The following is a 19821-nucleotide window of genomic DNA, read 5'->3' on the forward strand; positions in this document are numbered from 1 at the left end:
TTATTTGCCATGATGGTACTAGAAATGAGGTTGTATTTTTGTGCCACTGAAGCAAATATAGCTAGGACAATATTTAAACATATGCCCTGTCAGACAATGAGTTGGTCTGAGGCTGAATTATTAAGACATATCCACCATGTAACACAAATCAGTGATAGTCAAGATTTTATCCCTATTACCTTATCACTAGATTTTGTGAAATGGAACAATAGATGGAGACACGATGCAGTAGCTCCTGTTTTTAAGAACATAGATGATTTACTAGGACAAAAGAATCTTTACACTTATAGTCACGAAATTTTTAAATCAACTTATTTTTATCTTTCTTCTCGTCTAAATCCTCCTGATTATCTTAGGTTATCTTCTAGTAAAATATCAAAGCAAAAAATGGTAGATCCAAAATCATCATTTCGAGAGAGTAAAACTACATGGATTGGTCAAGAAGGAGGTTGCGAAGGGCTAAGACAAAAAGGATGGACGACAGTAACTAGTGGAAGCCTTTTTGCAGCTGAGGCTATATTAGGAGTTAAGGTATTATTACTGGGCAAAGTGATAATCAGGTGATAGTAGCATTTTTCCCTGTTCCGGAAGAGTATGGAGATTCAACTAATTACCTTAAAGAAGGCCGTCGTCCGTTTGACATTGAAACCAAGCGCGCGGACGAAATATAAACAAGGATGGAAGATATGCGAAGGAGTAATTGGGAAGTATGCGATGGATAAGAAGGCAATCAGACAAACAAAGGCAAAGGCAGTGTTGGCGTGTGCATTACTTAACTGATATGAGCTAGGGTTGAAGTCTATGGTTGAAATGGACGCAACAGAACGCAACGTACCAGGACGACGCACATCTTCAACTACTATCAAATTCAATAGACTTAGAATGTTTTGGTATTCAATTCGCAACAAATTATATCATCGAAAGATCATCTCAAACAATTGATAAGTTCCCAACTATATTTCGAGAATATACCATTTATCTATCTTGTAGCAGCCTAAAATAATTTCTTATTTTTGCGCTACATCTCTAGCAGAATTTAAGCAAATAATGCCCATCCCTAGTCGGTACCGCTGCAATTTTGGTAGTACCGTGAATGCCGTTCAATGTGGTGGCGCAGGGTTCCCATTTATATTAATCGTTAGAATTATACTTTAAATGTTATTAATAACTTTCCTGAAATTTCCTTATTTCGAGGACAGCTTCTGGTGTTGATTTTGTCTTCAAAAGATAATTTCTGGCAGAATTTTAACGTTTTACTCGGATTTTTCGACACTTCAATTTCAACCACGGTGTCCCAGGGTGGTTCTCATCTTCAAAGTTTTTGTACATCGTATGTGGCGGAGAATAGCCCAGCGAGTAAGTTTATACCTCTTTTTTTCTTTCATATACTTAGAGAAAAATCATTTATTATAGGTGTATCAGCAAGTGGTATACTCATATTTCCAAAACCAAAGCAAGAACAGGGATAGGAGTATTTGGCAAAGATCTACGCTATCGAAAAATGCGTACAATTTATCTTAGATAGGAACGTCTAAAACGTATTGGTAACAAGAAATAGCCATCTTATCTTATAGTCAAGCCGCGTTTTATAACGCGGCTATATATACGCGGCAATAAATTTGCTTTAGTTGATTGCTCTTATGAGCAATCAACTAAAGCAAATTTATTGCTTGAGTTTATTCGAAGTTGGTCAAAGAAGTTGAATAAAATGGGCAGACCAGCAATGGATAGATCGTAATGAAAAAGCAATCGATCTAGCTAGAAGAGGATCGAGCGCTCCACTAATTGGACCAGGGCCTGAATTCTGGAACTTTGACATAAAAACGTTACGCTTTCAAAGCAGTAAGCGAAAGTATTCGATTAGCGGCACGCCAAGCAGTCGATTTTGGTATCCTCGTTCCGTGCGAATTGTTTTCTTGATACACGTTGAGCACATATTGGCAACATCACAATTTCTAACGTAGCTAATAGGCAAAAGTTGATAACTGATGGATGTAACAATAAAAAATGTCAATGTTACGTGAATTTCATAACATATTGTTGAGTTATGGTAACGTATTTTTCTATGGATATGTCATTATTCTTATTATACGAGGGAAATGTTGAAAACGCTTCTCAGCATTTTCGATGTTTTAAACAATTTTTACAGCTTCCAAGTCGTAAATTATGAATTACTTATTGAGGAATTTATAGAAGAACGCACAATCACAATTTTTTCTATTTTTACTGACAGTTCAACAAGCAAAACAATCCTTTAAGGGAGCCATTTTCGAATCGCTTAGCGCAATCAGTAAAGACGCTAAGCGCGTCAGATGAGAATACCCAAATCGGTAGTTAAGTGCGCCCTAAGCGAAAATTAACGTCATATACGCTGAGCGTCTAAAAGCGCTTAGCGTTTTCTAAGTTCAAATTCGGGCCCAGAACCGTTCTGCTTCCCAAGTGGAAACCAACTCAAAGTGGAACTCAAGAACTTGGAAGACTCCTTCTGTAACTTGGACTCGGAATCCTGCAATGGTTTAACATACTCAAAGAAGTTTCTCAAGACTTACAATAATTATTTATCTTACAAAGATTTTCCTTGATTTAAGTACGAACAATCTTCGCATTGTCACGGAGTTTTAACAAAACACTAATAGGACACATGATACTCAATGGAATGAATGATGGAATGAATTCTAGCTAAGGAGGTGAGGCGTACCCCAGATTTAATCAGTATCTTTATAGAGAGTTCAATAATGAACGAAGGAACGAGATATAAAATGTTTTCGGAAACCTTACTAACTCAAAATAAATGGACATTGAATACCAGCATTACTAGGTGGAACAGGCAATTGGCGGGCATTGCTAGAAACGCCAGGAAATACCTATAGGGAGATAACGGGTAAAAGCATTAAAATTTTGACAGGTACAAAACGTGTGGCCGATATACGGGAGATACTCCAGAGTCACATTACCACCGTCTTTTTCTAAGTTAGGTTGGTTAGCTCTTAGACGATATATAATCAAATTAGATCAGAATAGATATCATCATAATATTCTAACGTAAGTGATATATTTTCGTGTTTCCTTTTAGTTACAATGTTAAAATGAGCTCTCTATTTTGAATTATAATATGCGTTAAAAGCAGTTAATGGCTGCAAATTACCTGTCTATTAACTTGTCGATAAACATTGTATTACATAATGCGGTAATAAAATCCAGTACTAATGATCATTAAGTCGGAACCAGTAAACGGTGTGTTTACGTTTTAAATTAAGTTATATAGGTCGATTAATTGCTAAAATCGTGGTAGTAAAACCGACGACGCGCGTTGCAGAAAAGTGCTAGATGTCGCCATGGGCGTCCCACGCGTCGGAGAGGTGCAAGCCATGCTAGAGTCGCGGTTTCCGCTGCCCACCGCACAATTCGATGCGATAAAATTTGTCCGGCTGATACTGGGCGCTGAATTGATGTAAACGGGGCTGGCGCGGATCGTTAAAGCCCCCTTATTTCGAGAATTATTCGCCGAACATCAGGAAACGCTGTTTTTAGTTTTAGTGGTGATCGTTACCGTATCTAACGATAGCAAATGGCCCGATTTACCTTGTTGTCGATAACTAGTATTTCGAAGTAATTTTTTCCAGTAAAAGGGCCAAAAAGAATCCATGAAGTTTTTCTTGTTTGATGACATTATTTTATAGGGAGATAACGGGTAAAAGCATCAAAATCTCGACAGATACAAAACGACGTGAAATATTTTTATTGTGGCCGATATGCGGGAAATATCCAAAGTCGCATTACCACCTTTTTTTTCTAAGTTAGGTTGGTTAGCTATTAGACGATATGCGTTTCTCGACAGAGGATGTATAACTGCTCGAAAGTGTTTCTCCACCAATCAAATTAGATCAGAATGGATATCATCATAATATTCTAACCCAAGTGATAAATTTTCGTTTTTTCTTTTAGGTACAATGTTAAAATGAGCTCTCTATTTTTAATTATATATATATATATATAAGAAATAATTCGCCGAACATCAGGAAACGCTGTTTTTAGTTTTAGTGGTGGTCGTTACCGTATCTAACGATAGCAAATGGCCCGATTTACCTTGTTTGCGATAACTAGTATTTCGGGATAATATCTTCTACTGAAAGGGCCAAAAAGCGTCCGTGAAGTTTATTTTCTTGTTTAACGACTTTTCTATAGGAAGATAACGGGTAAAAGCATCAAAGTGAAATCTTTTTATTGTCCGATATGCAAGAGCGATATCTTTTCCAGTAAAAGAGTCAAAAAGAGTGATGATTAATGACTTTAATGAGTTTTTTATAAACAGATAGCAGGTAAAAGCATCAAAATTTCGACAGATGCAAAATGACGTGAAATATTTTTATTGTGGCAGGTATGCGGGAGATACTCCAGAGTCGCATTACCCACTTTATTCTAAATTAGGTTGGTTAGCACTTACGTTGACGGCTCCAGTAGTTCCGTAAAAATACTCCTTATAGGCTAGTCTTTCTCTTGGTCTTTTTGTGCAAGAGTCTCGCTCATCACTACACTAAGTCAGGTATGATAGACAATGTTTGGTCAAGTCCAGTCATGAGTTCTGTTAATATATAAAGTGGTAACGTAAAAATATCATTATGCACTCAATTACCTAGATACTTATTTCTTTCCATGTATTAACAGTTGGATGGTCAAATTAACATTCAGTGGCCAGAAGCTATAGTTATCCACAGGGAACCGCACTAAAACAATGATAATATTTTCAGCATTTCCATTTCAGCCCAGCATTGAAGTACCAACGGCTTTCATAACTTCTAGAGAAATCTAACGCAGCAGTCCAAGTATAACACAATTTTAGACATGAATTGAGTTTAACAGTATAACTACAATTTATGTTCAAATAAAAATTGTCTATTGATTTTCTACCACCTTTAAGCTAATATTAATTCAACAATTTTTTTTGTTCGAGAATACTCTATAGACTTATTTATACATGTGATATTTCTCACGGTTTTATACCAAAAACTGAACTCGAAAAGCATCATCTAATTTGCATTACAAAAAAGTTTGTAGGCGTGGATCGTTGAGTCACGTTTGTGATATGTCGCCAATAAATTTATTTGACTTATAATTATTTTTCTTATTGGGGATATTTACTCTACTCGTCATATAAGATGGGTGCTAGATTTCAAGATAAAGAAACATATTTTCTCTTTATCGTTTTTCTCAAATAAACCAAAACAACCGAGTTATTTCACTTTAAAATTTCCAATTTTTGCTAAAATTTTGAGAATCACTGGATCTTTTCGATTTTCTTTTTGTAAACTTTAATCTATCACCTATGTTGCCATATTATCAAGAAATTATGTTTTTTGACTAAAAACTAAAAAAAAAATCTAAAAAATTTCGAATTTTCAAATTTTTTTCTCGAAAAAACCTCATAGGCGTGTTTCTGGAGTTCAACTATTATACTACCAGTTAAAATATTTGCACTTATTTCTGGTACGCCCTGTATAAACAGGTTTTTGCAAGAAAACATTATGTATAGTTCATATCAATTAACTTTTAGTTACGTAATAGAGAGTACGATTTTTAAATTCATTGTTGCCAACCATGGAGATATTCGGCGCCGGGCTGACTAACTAAAATTTAAATTTCGCGCTGGGGATTCAGGTGGTAGCTCTGCTGTAAAAAATGTCAAGTTACCGCATTTATTTATTTATTCCCTGACATTGTCATTCGTTTTGACACTTTAGTTTTGTATTACGAGTTTTTGGTTTAAATAAATAGTGCTGATACTTTAAAGCTTCATTCAGAACCTCGAAATCAGTGGAATAAATTAGCAGTTTCAATTATTAGTCGTAGAAGTTTGATAACCTAATTTTAATGTAAGCATTCAGAACGTCATAATTAGTGGTAGTAATTTTCAATTATTGGAAAAAGTTAACAAACTTTTGACTTTTCCACTAATTATAGTCAAGAAAAATGTTGGTTAGAAATCAAAAGTTTATTGTTTTATAAGCTAAATATTATGCTTTCTCTATGGATACAACTGACTACCGCAAGCTGTTGCTAGGATATTTCATAATTTCATCTTTAGTTGTGTTTTTTAGGCATGGTGAATGATCGTAAACTAAAAAGTATAAAGTGTAATTGAAACCACTAATTTATTCTACTAATTGGGAGGTTCTGAATGAAGCTTAAGCTTTAAAATGTTGACTAGCAGGCCTTGTAGTCCAACATTGCCTTTTTTAGAACCTCTTTTAGTGCGAAGTGTACAAGATAGCTTAATAGCCGTAAAAAACTCATCGTAAAAACTCAACTTTATTAGAATATTTTGAACGGGAAAGCGGTAGTAATGGCCCTTTATCTCCCGTAGGTGCTGTTAAGAAAGTGAGTTTTGTTGATCTAAATAATAACTGTTTATATATTTATAATTAATTTATTTTTGTTTCGTAAAATATTTTGATGAAAAGAAAAAATGTAAAAGTGGGCAACGCTGTACCGGTCAAGCTTAATCACGTGACTAAAAGTTTAATTGGTATGAACTGTAGTTAGATATACGTATAACAGTTAACTTTTAAGATTTAAAAAAAAAAACAAATAATTGCTATGAGACATTACAAATTTAGTAATAAAACTAAAAATAGTTTTATATTTGAATACAAATTATATGACAATATGTAATTGAAGTTTTTTAGAACAAAGTTTCTTTTTGAAAAGGAGTCGAAGACATTGATAGAGATTTGGGTGGTGACTATGTGACTATTAAATATTTCTGATACTATTGTGAGCTATATTTATTTTTATAGACAAATTATAATTAGAAATGAGTAATGCTAAATCCAGAAAAAAGTTATATAATTTCATTTTATAAGTAGCAACTCAAAATCCGGATATCAGTCAGCTAACGTTTTTCATTTTTTTTTGTAAAAATTAGTAAATACTAATAATTTTCAATAGTTGATCCACAGTATATCTGGATAGGAAAAAAATGATAAATTACCGGGTCGAAAACCAACATCTGGCACAGCAGATGTACAACTTCATGCGTAGCTTGCGAGGAGAGAGTGTACAGCGCCGACAAGCAGGGGGGCTTGGGCGCTCTCCTGAGCATATGCGTCTTGGCTCCTTCGCAGGCGTACTTCATATCCTCCAATGAAGGGGTTCCTAAAAGTTCCGTGATAAGCTCCAATTGCTGTACTGGATTTTGGGCCTAAAAATCAAATTTGAAAAGATATTAATTCGACTGTATTTTAACTCTGGAAAATACTATACAATTGAAAAAACGGCGTCAAAAGGCTGGGGAATAATAATAGATGATAATTTTGGCGAAGTCAAGCCCTAGACGTCATTTACTAGTGGCGCTTACAGCCGGTGGGCCGTATGAAGGTTGTAATTTAATTTTATATGAAATAAAAAATGATTTTTTTAAATGGTGTAGTAATTCGAGAAAAATAATTTTTGGAAATAGATTTGTGTCTGGAAATGTTCTATCCTTTTTTAATCTTTCTACAGGGTGATCCGAACTGTATTCCGTAAACTTCGGCAGAGAAAAATAAGTAAAAAAGTTCTTGCAAACATATGTGCTAAAATGCTTAGTTTCGGAGATACACGGTGTTCAAATTTCATTTTTATTTCGATTTTTTCTAAATATATTGTGAAGTAACGTCAATATTTGGATGAAAATTGGTGTCTGGGAGTTTTTTGACATGAGAAATTTGATTTTGATATCAATATGACTCCTACTTAGAGGGCACCACATACATATTTTTTAACTGGTTTGAAGAGTAATACCTTTTAGTCCATACCTGTATAAAACTAACGAAAAAATATACATTTTCGACGTTTTTTACGTAAAAAATGTCTCTAGTTTTTCGAAGAAAAATTTATGATTTATTTAAAAAATAAAAAGTTTTAAAATGTATCATTAACATCTACTCGACATGTTTATTTTTCGTCAATAATGACAGGTATTGACTACTTCCATTCTAAATATCTTGAGCTTGAGAACGCTTACTTGTAGCGATTTTTACCAATTTTACCAAGAGACTATAAGGTATAACCTAAGAGGTATTGACTACTTCCATTCTAAATATCTTGAGCTTGAGAACGCTTACTTGTAGCGATTTTTACCAAGAGACATTTTTTACGTAAAAAATCACGGAAATGTATATTTTTTCATTCAGTAGTTTTATACAGATACGGACGAAAAGTTATTACTCTTCAAATCAGTGAAAACACATGTAGGTGGCGCCCCCTACAAATAGGAGTCATATTGAAGTCAAAATCAAATTTCTTATGTCAAAAATACCCCAGACACCAATTTTTATCCGCATATTGACGTTACTTCAGAAATTATTTGGAAAAAATCGAAATAAAAATGCATTTCTATACCCTTAACTGCGATATTAAGCAATTTAGGACATACATTTATACCAACTTTTTTACTTATTTTTATCTGCAGAATATGCTGCCGAAGTTTCCGGAATACAGTTCTGACCACCCTGTATAATTAGTGTTAATTTTTGACTAAAAACTTTAAAGTTTTACTAAATCATGTCTAGAGATTTACCTCTCAAAATTATTATCGAATGTCATTCCCCAGCAGTCTTTTTAAACGGTTTTATTTTATCGATTGAGTTCTCGATCATACATTAATTTCAATTCGATACTTTCACGCGTTCCCGAGATAAAGGGGAAATCTTGATAGACAGACGGACAGACAACAAAGTGAACCTGTTCAAAGGGTTCCGTTTTTCCTCTTGAGGTACGGAACCCAAAAAATAGGATAACAATATAGCTGAACGATATAAACAGTGTAAGTTCAAATAAATAACAAACAACATACCTGGAATAGTATCCGCCGTCCTAATAATTCACCAAATATACATCCCACTGACCAAACATCCACTGCTGCAGTATAATGTTTTGCGCCCATCAGAATTTCTGGCGCTCTATAATATTGCGTGACCACTTCTTGCGTCATATGTTTGGACGCGTCGGGTTCCTCTACTCGAGCCAAACCGAAATCACAGATCTGTTAAAAGAAATAATCATTATTATAAAACATTCATAAATGTAAAAATGGGCATGATTTGACAATCAAAAAAGTTAAAAAAATATATTTCTAAATTATTTTCATTCAACTTTTTGACCTAAATGAAATTTCGACTTTCTGATTTTGTTTTGAAAAGGAATTTGACATCTGGCCATGTCTAAAGGGATTCGAGCAAGTCTAAAGGGATTCAGACAACATAATACCATTTTCCATTTTTAAGCCCTTTTCAAAACAATATTAAAAATTAATATCTCTAGTATTTTAAATATCGAAAAATGTAAGAAACTGAGTAACAGCGCTTTCAGATGGAGAGGACCGTCCGCGACTTTAAACAAGTACCATGGGTTTATATGAACTTTCACATAGTCGCGTATACTCCGTCAGACGGCTATCTTACAGAAACACGACGGACGGTCAGTGGCGGACGGTCCGCTCCATCTGAAAGCGCTGCAAAGCCGATCCTTACAGCGCTTTCAGATGGAGCGGAGCGTCCGCGCCTTCGTGCAAGTACCATGAGTTTATATGAACTTTCACAGGGGCGCGTATGCTCCGTCCGACGCAGTTCGTCCGACGGCTATCTTGAAAAAACACGACGGAGGGTCCGCTCCATCGGAAAGCGCTGTAAAGCCGATCCTTACAGCGCTTTCAGATGGCGCGAACCGTCCGCGCGGATGTTTTTTCAAGATAGCTCATCCGGACGGAGTATACGAGACCCATGTGAACTTGTTCATTTAAACTCATGGAACTCGCGGACGCTCTGCTCCATCTGAAAGCGCCGTTACTATCTTGTTCCTTACAGCGCTTTCAGATGGAACGGAGAGTCCGCGACGGACCGTCCGTGCCTTCGAGCAAGTACCATGAGTTTATATGAACTTTCACATGGTCGCGTATAATCCGTCCGACGGCTATCTTAAAGAAACACGACGGACGGCCCGTCGCGGACGCTCCGCTCCGTCTGAAAGCGCTGTTACACATCTTGCTCCTATCTAGCTCCGTCTTGACAAAAACAAAACCAAAAGGTTCTGATCAGAAGAAAGGATATAAAGTCTGTCCAAAGAAACAGGAAATTTTTTCGATAGACGACATCCAAAAATTGACAGACAAACAATTTGCTTGTGAATTAAAATGACAAAGACGGCTGTTACTGTCAGGCATCGTTCCGTTGGATAGACTATGTCTATCAGGTATCATGTGAGTGTAAAAAATCTTGCATTCGGGAAACAAAAAAAAACTACCACTACTATCGTCTATACAGATTTACCATGAAACAATCTCATTTAACATTTAGATTTATACTGTACATATATTATTTATCTCTGTAGTTAGATCTTAAGTATCTTTCTGAATACTAGTTAAATAATCAGCATATGTAAATGGCTCTCATAACTTAACACAGAATTTTAGATTTAACGCAAAAATAATGCATCCCATGCTAAAAAATAATTATACATGGTTTTTCTCTCACAACAACAATGGGTACATGTAACTGTATACGTCGTCGTTTTTAAGCAATCGCCAATTCAACGAAAGATGTTACGAGAGAACCACTCTCCGCCGATGCATATCATCTTGCGGCAAAAAAGGCAAGACCATCTCGCAATGCCCGAGTGAGGTCTATAATAAAATCGTTCGTTGACTCTGATTTACTCAGAAGCGCCCAGATTAATCGACAGATGAAAAACAAACAAGTACGAACAGTGGCGAAATGGGATCGCTTACCTTTAAAACACAGTTACTGTTGACTAGGAGGTTGCCGGGTTTGATGTCCCTGTGTAATATCCTAGCTGAATGTATATATTTTAAACCTGGCAAAAAGAAAAGAAGGAAAATTAGTATAATATCTATAATTTATTAAATACAGTTGTCGATCGTGTCAGATATTGTGCCAAAATGAAATAAATTTTATTATTCATATGTTATTATTAAAATTTTTATCGAATTACAAACAACACAGTATTGCGGATTACTCAACTACTTTCGTTTCAAAAGAAACTCATATTTACCCTACAAAAAATAGAAAAATATATCGGGTGCGTCTCGAAAGTGATTCACCCCTACAACTTTTTTTATTTTTTCAAATAAAGAAACGAGATATGACATAAATTAGGATTGATTGACGTATTCAATTGTTTCAAGTTAAATCCTGTTTCACCGGAAATGATTACAACTTTTGATTTTTAAATAGCACCCTCGGTATATTTCTACTTTATTCGATAGAAAATGATACTCTCAATCAAATGACATATCATATGTCAACTTTTGATATTTTCGCATACTTATGGTTTATTTAAATTACAATATGCAGTTCCTAACAACAATTCGACTCGAAATACCGGGTAAAAGTGTGTGGTACCAAATTATTCGTAAAAAAATGCTTTATGCTAATGAGCCGCCCTTGTTCCATTTGAAAAAAATGAGATATAATATATTTTCACCAAACCGACCAGGATACGAAAGATACGAAAAACATTAGACGATCAAAACTATTTTTCCAAGACCCCTTGATTAAAAATTAGTCTTCGCATGTTACATTTTCAAATACTACAACCATATGCGATAATATCAACAGTTGACATATGATATGTCATTCGATTGAGGGTTTCACTGTCTATCGAATAAAGTAGAAATATACCGGGAGTGTCATTTAAAAATCAAACGTTGTAGTCATTGCCGGTGAATGTCGTCGGGCACGTGGGGAATTAGCAATAAAACGGTAATTCACCAAAATAAACGAACATATTACAACGAGATACGCTACGTATCAGAGTTGACAGCAGGAAGTGACCAAAAACAATTGAATAAGTGTTCCAAAAAAAGTTATGATAAAGTTTTCAGTTTTTTTATATTGCACCCCCTATTTTTCTCTACCCAGATTTGTATTTAGCATAAAATTCTGCATAAAGTACGCTATTTTTATTTCCAGCACTATGCAGTGTTGCCATTTCATTTCATATTTACTGAAAATTACGCAAATTAATAAAAAAAATAAAACTTCATCATAACTTTTTTTGGGAGACCCAGTGTATAACAAAGTATTTTTATAATATGCACCATTGTAAACCATGCAATATTTATATAAAACTTTTTTTCATATATTTGTCAACAACGACGATATTGGACTTCGTCGCAGTAATGAGCCATCCTGTATCATGGACGCATTCCAAAACAAAACTTTTGGGAAATACTCTTTTTGACACTATCGACAACTTTATTTATAAATTAAATAATGGTGTTTCTTCTATAAAATAATTACATATAAAATTGGAACAATGATAGATTAATCATTCCTAATAGAAATCAGAAAAAAATGTGTGAAATATGACCATATCTTAGATGTGTTTCTAACGACTTTTGTCATTGTTCTGAAATGGACTACTACCTATCACCATCATATAAATGGACTACTACCTATCACCAGCCAATAAAAATTGAAAAAAAAATCATCGTAAAATTCCATAATTACTACTCTAGACTCCTTAGGTTACAACGAAAAAAAAGTAATATGTATAATTTGACATCGTTACCCCAAATTTACTTTCTCTCGTGTTTCAAAAGCGTAAATAACTGTAATGATCGGAGTGTTATTTAAAAATTACTTCTTTTTGGCTGAAAATTAGGTGAAATTTATCTAATTTTTCGATTATAATCATGAATTAGTGTAAATTTCCATAATTACATGCAGTACTAAATATCAGTTGAAAGTTGATAAGTTTAATATCAAAATTAGAGGAAAAATAAGTGATATTTATGTAATAGTAGGTTAATCAATTATAATGGAATATTCTATTATTTAGGTTTTTATTATAACTAAGGATAATAATCTTTACTTACCTCTAAGTATTTGGTACAAGAAGACTTTTATGTGATCCGAGGATAGAGGTTGATGTGAAACGATGATTTTATGTAGATCGCTTTGCAGCAATTCCGTAATTACATAACTGCATTTTGGTGTTAAGGAAACTATCGACTATTATGATACTAAACAGCTGTAATTAAATTTGATGCGTATGATACATTTACGTGGCGATATTTTATTACAGTTAGTAGTTGTCTGCCTGTAGATATTAGTATTTACAATTTTTCTAATTGTGTAGAAATCTACATGTTATATAATTGTTTATTAAATGTTAGAGTTAATATTGATATTAGAATGTTTTGTTCTTGCAATTAAGTTCTGAATAAATCAGAATAATATTTTGAAATGGTTTGGCATAACTTCAAAGAAAACGACAAGCAATTTCCAAATAATAATGCGTGTGTTTCTATTGGCTGGATATTATAATAAAGTTTTGAAAACTAGACAATGTTTAAAGTATTAAAATACTTTTCTTATATATGTAATTAGCATGTTTGTGTGTGCTTTATATTTAAAACAGTTTATACCTAAATTAGTTAGTAGGTAGCCTAATCAAAGTTATTTTTTAAATCGAAAACTATACATCATAAAAATAATTAAAAATCCTTTTAAGGTTATGCCAATGAAGTTTTTTCATACGATATCCCACATGACACGATTAACTCAATTCAAAATTTGAAATTCAGTCAACAAAGAGTTTAAAAAAAATCAGGTCCGTATTTAAAAAAAATTAAGTTGATGGTCGCCAGAAGCCGAAACGTCAGAGTCAATATTTAATCACACAAAGTTATAGAGCAGAAAAAATAGTCACATGAAAATGTGTTTTTAAGTTATCTTAACAAATAAAGCCAGGAAACAATAGAAAACAAAATTGAAAATTCCGTGTTTTTTTTCGTATATATTTGGAAGTATTTGGAATTTTTCAAAATGCAATACGGCATTGAGCATCAAATTGTGCAACTTTGCCTCCATTTAACCGATCCTGTATCTCTTGTGGTTTCCGAAATCCCAATAATGAGCGTCGTATTCGAGCCACCCTGTACATGGTTTTAATTTCAACTCGATACCTTCATGCGTTCCAGAGATAAAGGGCTTTGACAGACATACGGACAGACAGACAACAAAGTGATCCGTGTTTTTCCTTTTGAGGTATACGGACCATTAAAAATTGTAAAAATTACACAACTTAAGATTTTCTTTCACTTATGAAAGTTTATATAAAAAATAACGATACTAAATACGATAAACATACGAATTTGGCTCTTATTAATTTTAAAATAACTTAGATTACAAAAATGTTTTTGTCAGGTACAGAGCCTCTTTTCTCTCAAATTCATTCCTTCCCCATTCTAATATTAATTTAATCAATTCGAATCACGTTCCGAAGAATAAAAATGCAGACGCTGCAGATGCTATTCTCGGCTCAACTTATTCTCTTCCATTGGCATGATTACTCGGTCACGTGCTTCGGATTGTCTTCAAGTTCCGATGGCATTGAAGGTCTTTTTTTAACCTATCCGGTAATAAAGAGACCGATCTAAGTTTTAAACTTAAAAAAATAGTGTCATACATACTGGCACCATCGGAGAATACCGTAAAGGGCTGACTAAACAAATACACGGGTTTAAATAGCGAGGACACGAAAAATGTTGTCATAATATTAATAATAATAGCTCCCGTATAATCATACTATTATTGTACTATACTATATTATTATTATACGGTGTCATAATATTATTTATTTCAAATAATCAGTTTCACACACAAATAATAATATAGTCTAAATATCACTTTATATGGGGCTCAAAGAGCCCAATCTTTTTATGATATTTTGACAATGTTTCGTGCACTATGAAACCTCATCATCAATGAATCAAATCAAAAAAATCGTCCGATTTAAATAAAATTTGGTATGTTGATACATTGGACCAAAGCCATCTTGACCGTGTACGACACGTGTCACTGTGACAGTTAGTTTTGACGTTAGAAAAGTTGATGTCGTCCGATCGCGACCAAATTTGGTGGGTAGGCTATGTGAACGGCGGTGCCACAAAATCCAACCCTGCAAAGTTGGAACGATGTTTCGTTTACATCTTCATCAGGGTGGGACTAACTATTTGATATTGAAGAAAAATGTGGGTCGACTTCGGCTGTTCGATAACGCCTTCGACGTTTAGAACCAAAGCCTCAAAATGGACAAAATCATCAGGATTTTTCTTAATTATGGGTTGATTGGAACCAAACTCGGCACGTGGATAGAGGTACCCGAATGGAGTCCTCAGATGGGCAGACAGAAGTACAGGAAGACGGAAGTAAGAAGTTTCACTTCAAATATGTACACGTACACATAGTACACATATAATTTTTTTTCAAGAAGACACACATGTGAAACCAACAGCAGCTAATTTTAGTCCAGAAAAATAAATAAATAACATCATCTATTTTTCAGTATTTTGTAAAACAATGAGCAATTCTGTAGCAATTTTTTGAAATGTTAATTATTCATGTTAATAAAAAAAACCAGATTGTAATAAATCAAATAATGCCTTGAACATTGTTTTCTATCACTAACCCAAGTAGCATCTATCTGACTTCGAACTAAATCTGACCTGAAGCGACGTCAGACTTTGTGCAAATTTAGGTCGGGTGCTGGTAATACGACCGGTGACGTTGCTTTCCTATTAAAAGCGACGTCGTTGGATCCGAGTCGGTAAATTCAACGATCTGTCGACGTACAAAATAACAACGTACCATTTTTATTAATTTCCCAACGTCGTTCCCACGTTGACTTGCACGACGTACATATACTTGAACTAGCCCGACGTCTACCCGTTGTCCGAATAGGATACGTCTCACTGATAATCCCTAAAGTAACGTCCAATTATATTTTGTTGTATTTTATGTTTATATTTATAACCTAATTTACGTATCTCTATTTACGTCCGTAAATACAACCCATTAAGTAGCATTTGCGACCTAATGAACATCATCAATATAACCTAATAAAAAGTTTTTGTAAACATACTTAATTTTTTTATAATGCCTAAAAAAACACTAAAAAGGCATTTAGACATTCATCTACATTTTACAGAAAGAGGTCGAGGCTTTTGCAAAATAATAATAGTAGTAGTGATGTCTTGCCTCCACCCATAAATGCTTTTTATCCGGAAGAGATGCTGCATTACACTGGTGCATCTTAATTTCATTTTTTAGCTTAGGAAACCAGCAGACCCCAGCCTCCTCCCACATGTGAGGTTAGGCTTAGTGGCTGCCCATTTTTTTAAGGAGAAAACAAAAACTAAAATATAGTTGCACAAATCCACAAATCACTGATACGCAAAGTGAGGTTACGTGGCGTACGTTGGAATTATATACGTCATAATACGATTGCCGGTCGTCCGGTTTGATGACTTCGGTCGTGTGAGACGACTAATGTTGGAGACCCGGTCGGAATTGGTACACAAGTATCAGATTGTCAGCCATTTTAAAATCGTTTTTTGTTTTTAAAATTTATATTCACATTTCGATTTCTAGTAGAATAATATTGATAAGGTTGAGTTTGGGGGGAACCACAGTACAGTTTTATGATTAAACCAGATAGAAAATTAAAAAAATATTTTGCGAGATACTTTTTTATAGATATTTTTATTTCATAAATCTACCTAATTTTGAAGGCGCTCGTTGTTTTCCGGAGTATTTTAATCAGATTTATCAAAAAAGTGACTTCCGTTGACAAAACTGATGTCTGGATTAATGATTCAGAATTATTATAATATGAAATTAAATAGGCACTTATAGATTCGAGGAGTGATTATGAATCCATTTGTAATTAGGTAGTTTGGTTAGGTTTTTATGTATTCTTGATAACGAATATGAAACCAAACGTAACGTAAGTGCTTAGCGACGAATTTTAAGTGACTAAAATCCAACGTAATATGACGTTGGTAATTGGTAGGATTACATTCCCTATTAGGTCAGATACCGACGTCGAGGCGACCCGAATCTGTATTCCCCATTTGGGTGCAAATAGGGGTCGTCAGGCGGTCGAACCGACGTTGGTACCCGACGTCGGGTTTATTGAACGCGACGTATACCCGACGTTAGATAACGTCCAAATGCTACTTGGGAACATATTATCAGTTTTAAAAAATACGTTTTTTAGATGTGCTTTTAATTCAATTTCATCGCTCCTGCTGGTGATAATTTTGGCCATTAATGTCAATTTAAAAAATGCATAACACAAATTTTCGTGCACGATTATATTTTTATTACATTAAACTTAACGTCTGTTATTGACAGTCCAGTGTTTACAAATGTCGTATTTACGAGCCAATAAAATTATCTATGCCGTAAAATTCAATAAAGAATGTTAACATAACGGAGTCACTACGTGGTTAGATAGTTAAAAAACTAAGATTAGTTTAATGTTGAGTTAAAGCCTTCTCCGACGAGCTTTTGATGAGATTCCTGCTTCTTATGTTTCTTTAGATGCATAGAAGGTATAATTTGTTAACAGTAAATTAAATTTAAATTTCGTATAAAATGGTATTGACTGAACATTTATTTAATTAAAATCATGGGGACGGACGTAATAGTCATAGATACCATAAAAAACACGATTACGAGTTCTTTTTTCGCAAAAAAATTGAAAACTTAGAATTTTTTGTTAAAAAGCATAATTTCTCGATAATTAGAATTTTTTGTTAAAAAGCATAATTTCTCGATAATACGGCAACATAGGTAGTAGATTAAATTTACAAGAAAGAAACCGCAGAAAAGATCAGTATTTCTCAAAATTTAAGCGAAAAAACATTTTTTGTTAATTTTCAAAGTAAAATAACTCGGTTATTATGTACTTATTAAAAATGGTAAAGAAAAAATATGTTTCTTTTATCGAGATCTAACCTAACCTAACCAGTCCTGAAAATATTTGCACTTATTTAAGACTCGCACTATATAAAACGTATAATTACAATATACGAAATTTTTAAATATAATATAGTAGGAATACATTACAATTTACAACACATGTATGTATGTTTGGTTTGGTTTGGTTTGGCTACAATTTCGGTTTATTTTTTAAACCTGAATATGGTACCGGGTTACTATAATGCAGACTAGTTGCAACTTAATTATAAACTAAATACAGTGCTATTCACGTGTCCGTCTCTATTGCCGCCAGTGACATCAAATGCGACAACTTTATGGCAGCCACCGTCAAACGGCCATTACAGAGAGCACGTTACCTTATTACCGTGGGAGAACGTTGCTTCAAGCTCTAATGAGCCTGTCATAGATCTAATTCGTGGCGCGGTGTTCGAAACCTGGATTTCGATATTACTGGTAAATTGCCACATAATAAGGCGTGCGAATGTGTTTATTATTCGACTTGGACAGGCGAAAAAAACGTTTGGAAAGTGTGAATAGAACTGGTTTTATTGTTAATTTCCTGCCTGAAAATGAATTATTTTCAGTTAAATTTGTCTTAATGTGCGTATGTTCGCAATAAACGTATTTCTTTTGAACTGACTTATTATCCACTTGTATTTTTAACAAAATATATCAAGAAATAAATTCTTCCATCAAGAAATAAATATCGTAATAAACTAAGCCAATTTTAATCAACTAATAGTCAAATGCAATTCAAGATGGATTCTTTGATATTACCACTGAAAATTAATGGCAAAATAAAACACTTCTTCATTTTAATATTTTCACTAATCATATTAATATATAGCATAATCAGCAGATGATTAAAACTCATAAACTGATATAATTGTTGTAATACAGCCTTTTTATTTTTAATCAAGGTAAAGTCCTTTGGTGAATTAATTGTAAAGTTTGATTTTTCTGTTGTTAAGATAAAGGTTTCAACCCCAACTGTATTCGGGAAATCAACACACTAACACATTTTTCTGTGAACGCACCTTTCGCTAACATGACAATCATGTTAACATCGGCAGATGATTTTAGTTGGTTTTAAGTTTTTTTAATGATTTTAATTTTAGTTTTAAAACATGATGTTGAGTTTAAAAAGTGTGTAGTGTATTGTGTTCGGTTTGTGTAATTTGTAATTAACCAAATAATAGCAAATTTTTTTTATGCTTTAGGCGCACGTTTTGTTTTAGCATTTCTAAATGATTGGGAGGGATACTCTACAAGGTCATTTGCTTATAAAGAGGAAAGCCAAAATCACACATTTCCATGTCAACCTGCACACACACGTTCACATTAAATGACTAAAAAATTAAAACACTAATTCACCACAATACGCGCGGCCAGTGTTTTAAAAAAGCGTTTTTTCTACGACTAGCCTAGAAAACGTAGTTTGACACACGGAAAACTCGATCTGAAATTGGCGTTTTGCAAACTGTTGTGTGCAAAGGGATTTAGCGCACGACATGTGTCATTTTGCACACGACATGTGCCAATTTTAACATTTTTGACCTCCAATGTTTAGCTGAAACGCCAAACGCAACGCAGCCGTCAGAAAAGTGTCATCATTACATCGCAAATTATTTCACAAAACTGGCAAAAACTGAGCGAGTCTGCTGCTAATTTGTAGTCGTAGAAAAAATAGCGTAAAAAACTAGTTCGAAAACTTCTTTGTACACTGGTTCGACTTGTGGCTCTCGCCTGCGGCTCGAGCCAACAAACTATCGAACTCGTGTGCAAAACGTTGTTTTCGAAACTCGTTGTTTAATATACTATTGTGTATTGTGGTGAATTAGTTGTTCATTTTGCTGTTGTAACACCAAAGGGTCCAACCACCAACTGTAATAATACAGATAATATAGGTAACGATAATAAATACAATAACAGAACGTCGACAATTTGAATACATACTACGTCTATTGTATTAATTGTGCAATTCTAATGGGATTAATAATAAATGTTAAATAATTTCCTTCTTAAATGCTTT

The 19821-nt window shown here is 34.0% G+C and overlaps 1 protein-coding gene across 1 annotated transcript in view; it reads right to left on the reverse strand.

Moving 5' to 3' along the window:
- Positions 1–2777: 2777 nt before the first annotated feature.
- The window catches only part of LOC115879224 (serine/threonine-protein kinase NLK-like), a 238124-nt gene continuing 221080 nt past the window's right edge, over positions 2778–19821 (reverse strand). The window contains exons 5-9 of the mRNA XM_030895929.1: positions 12875–12981; positions 10763–10848; positions 8834–9022; positions 6989–7198; positions 2778–2864 (exon numbers count right to left, since the gene is read on the reverse strand). Coding sequence (XP_030751789.1) covers positions 2778–2864; positions 6989–7198; positions 8834–9022; positions 10763–10848; positions 12875–12981 — 679 coding nt within the window. The remainder of the gene's footprint in view (positions 2865–6988; positions 7199–8833; positions 9023–10762; positions 10849–12874; positions 12982–19821) is intronic.

The sequence above is a fragment of the Sitophilus oryzae genome, unplaced genomic scaffold (genome assembly GCF_002938485.1).
Source record: "Sitophilus oryzae breed Bouriz unplaced genomic scaffold, Soryzae_2.0 scaffold_1067_pilon_pilon, whole genome shotgun sequence".
Lineage (NCBI taxonomy): Eukaryota > Metazoa > Arthropoda > Insecta > Coleoptera > Curculionidae > Sitophilus > Sitophilus oryzae.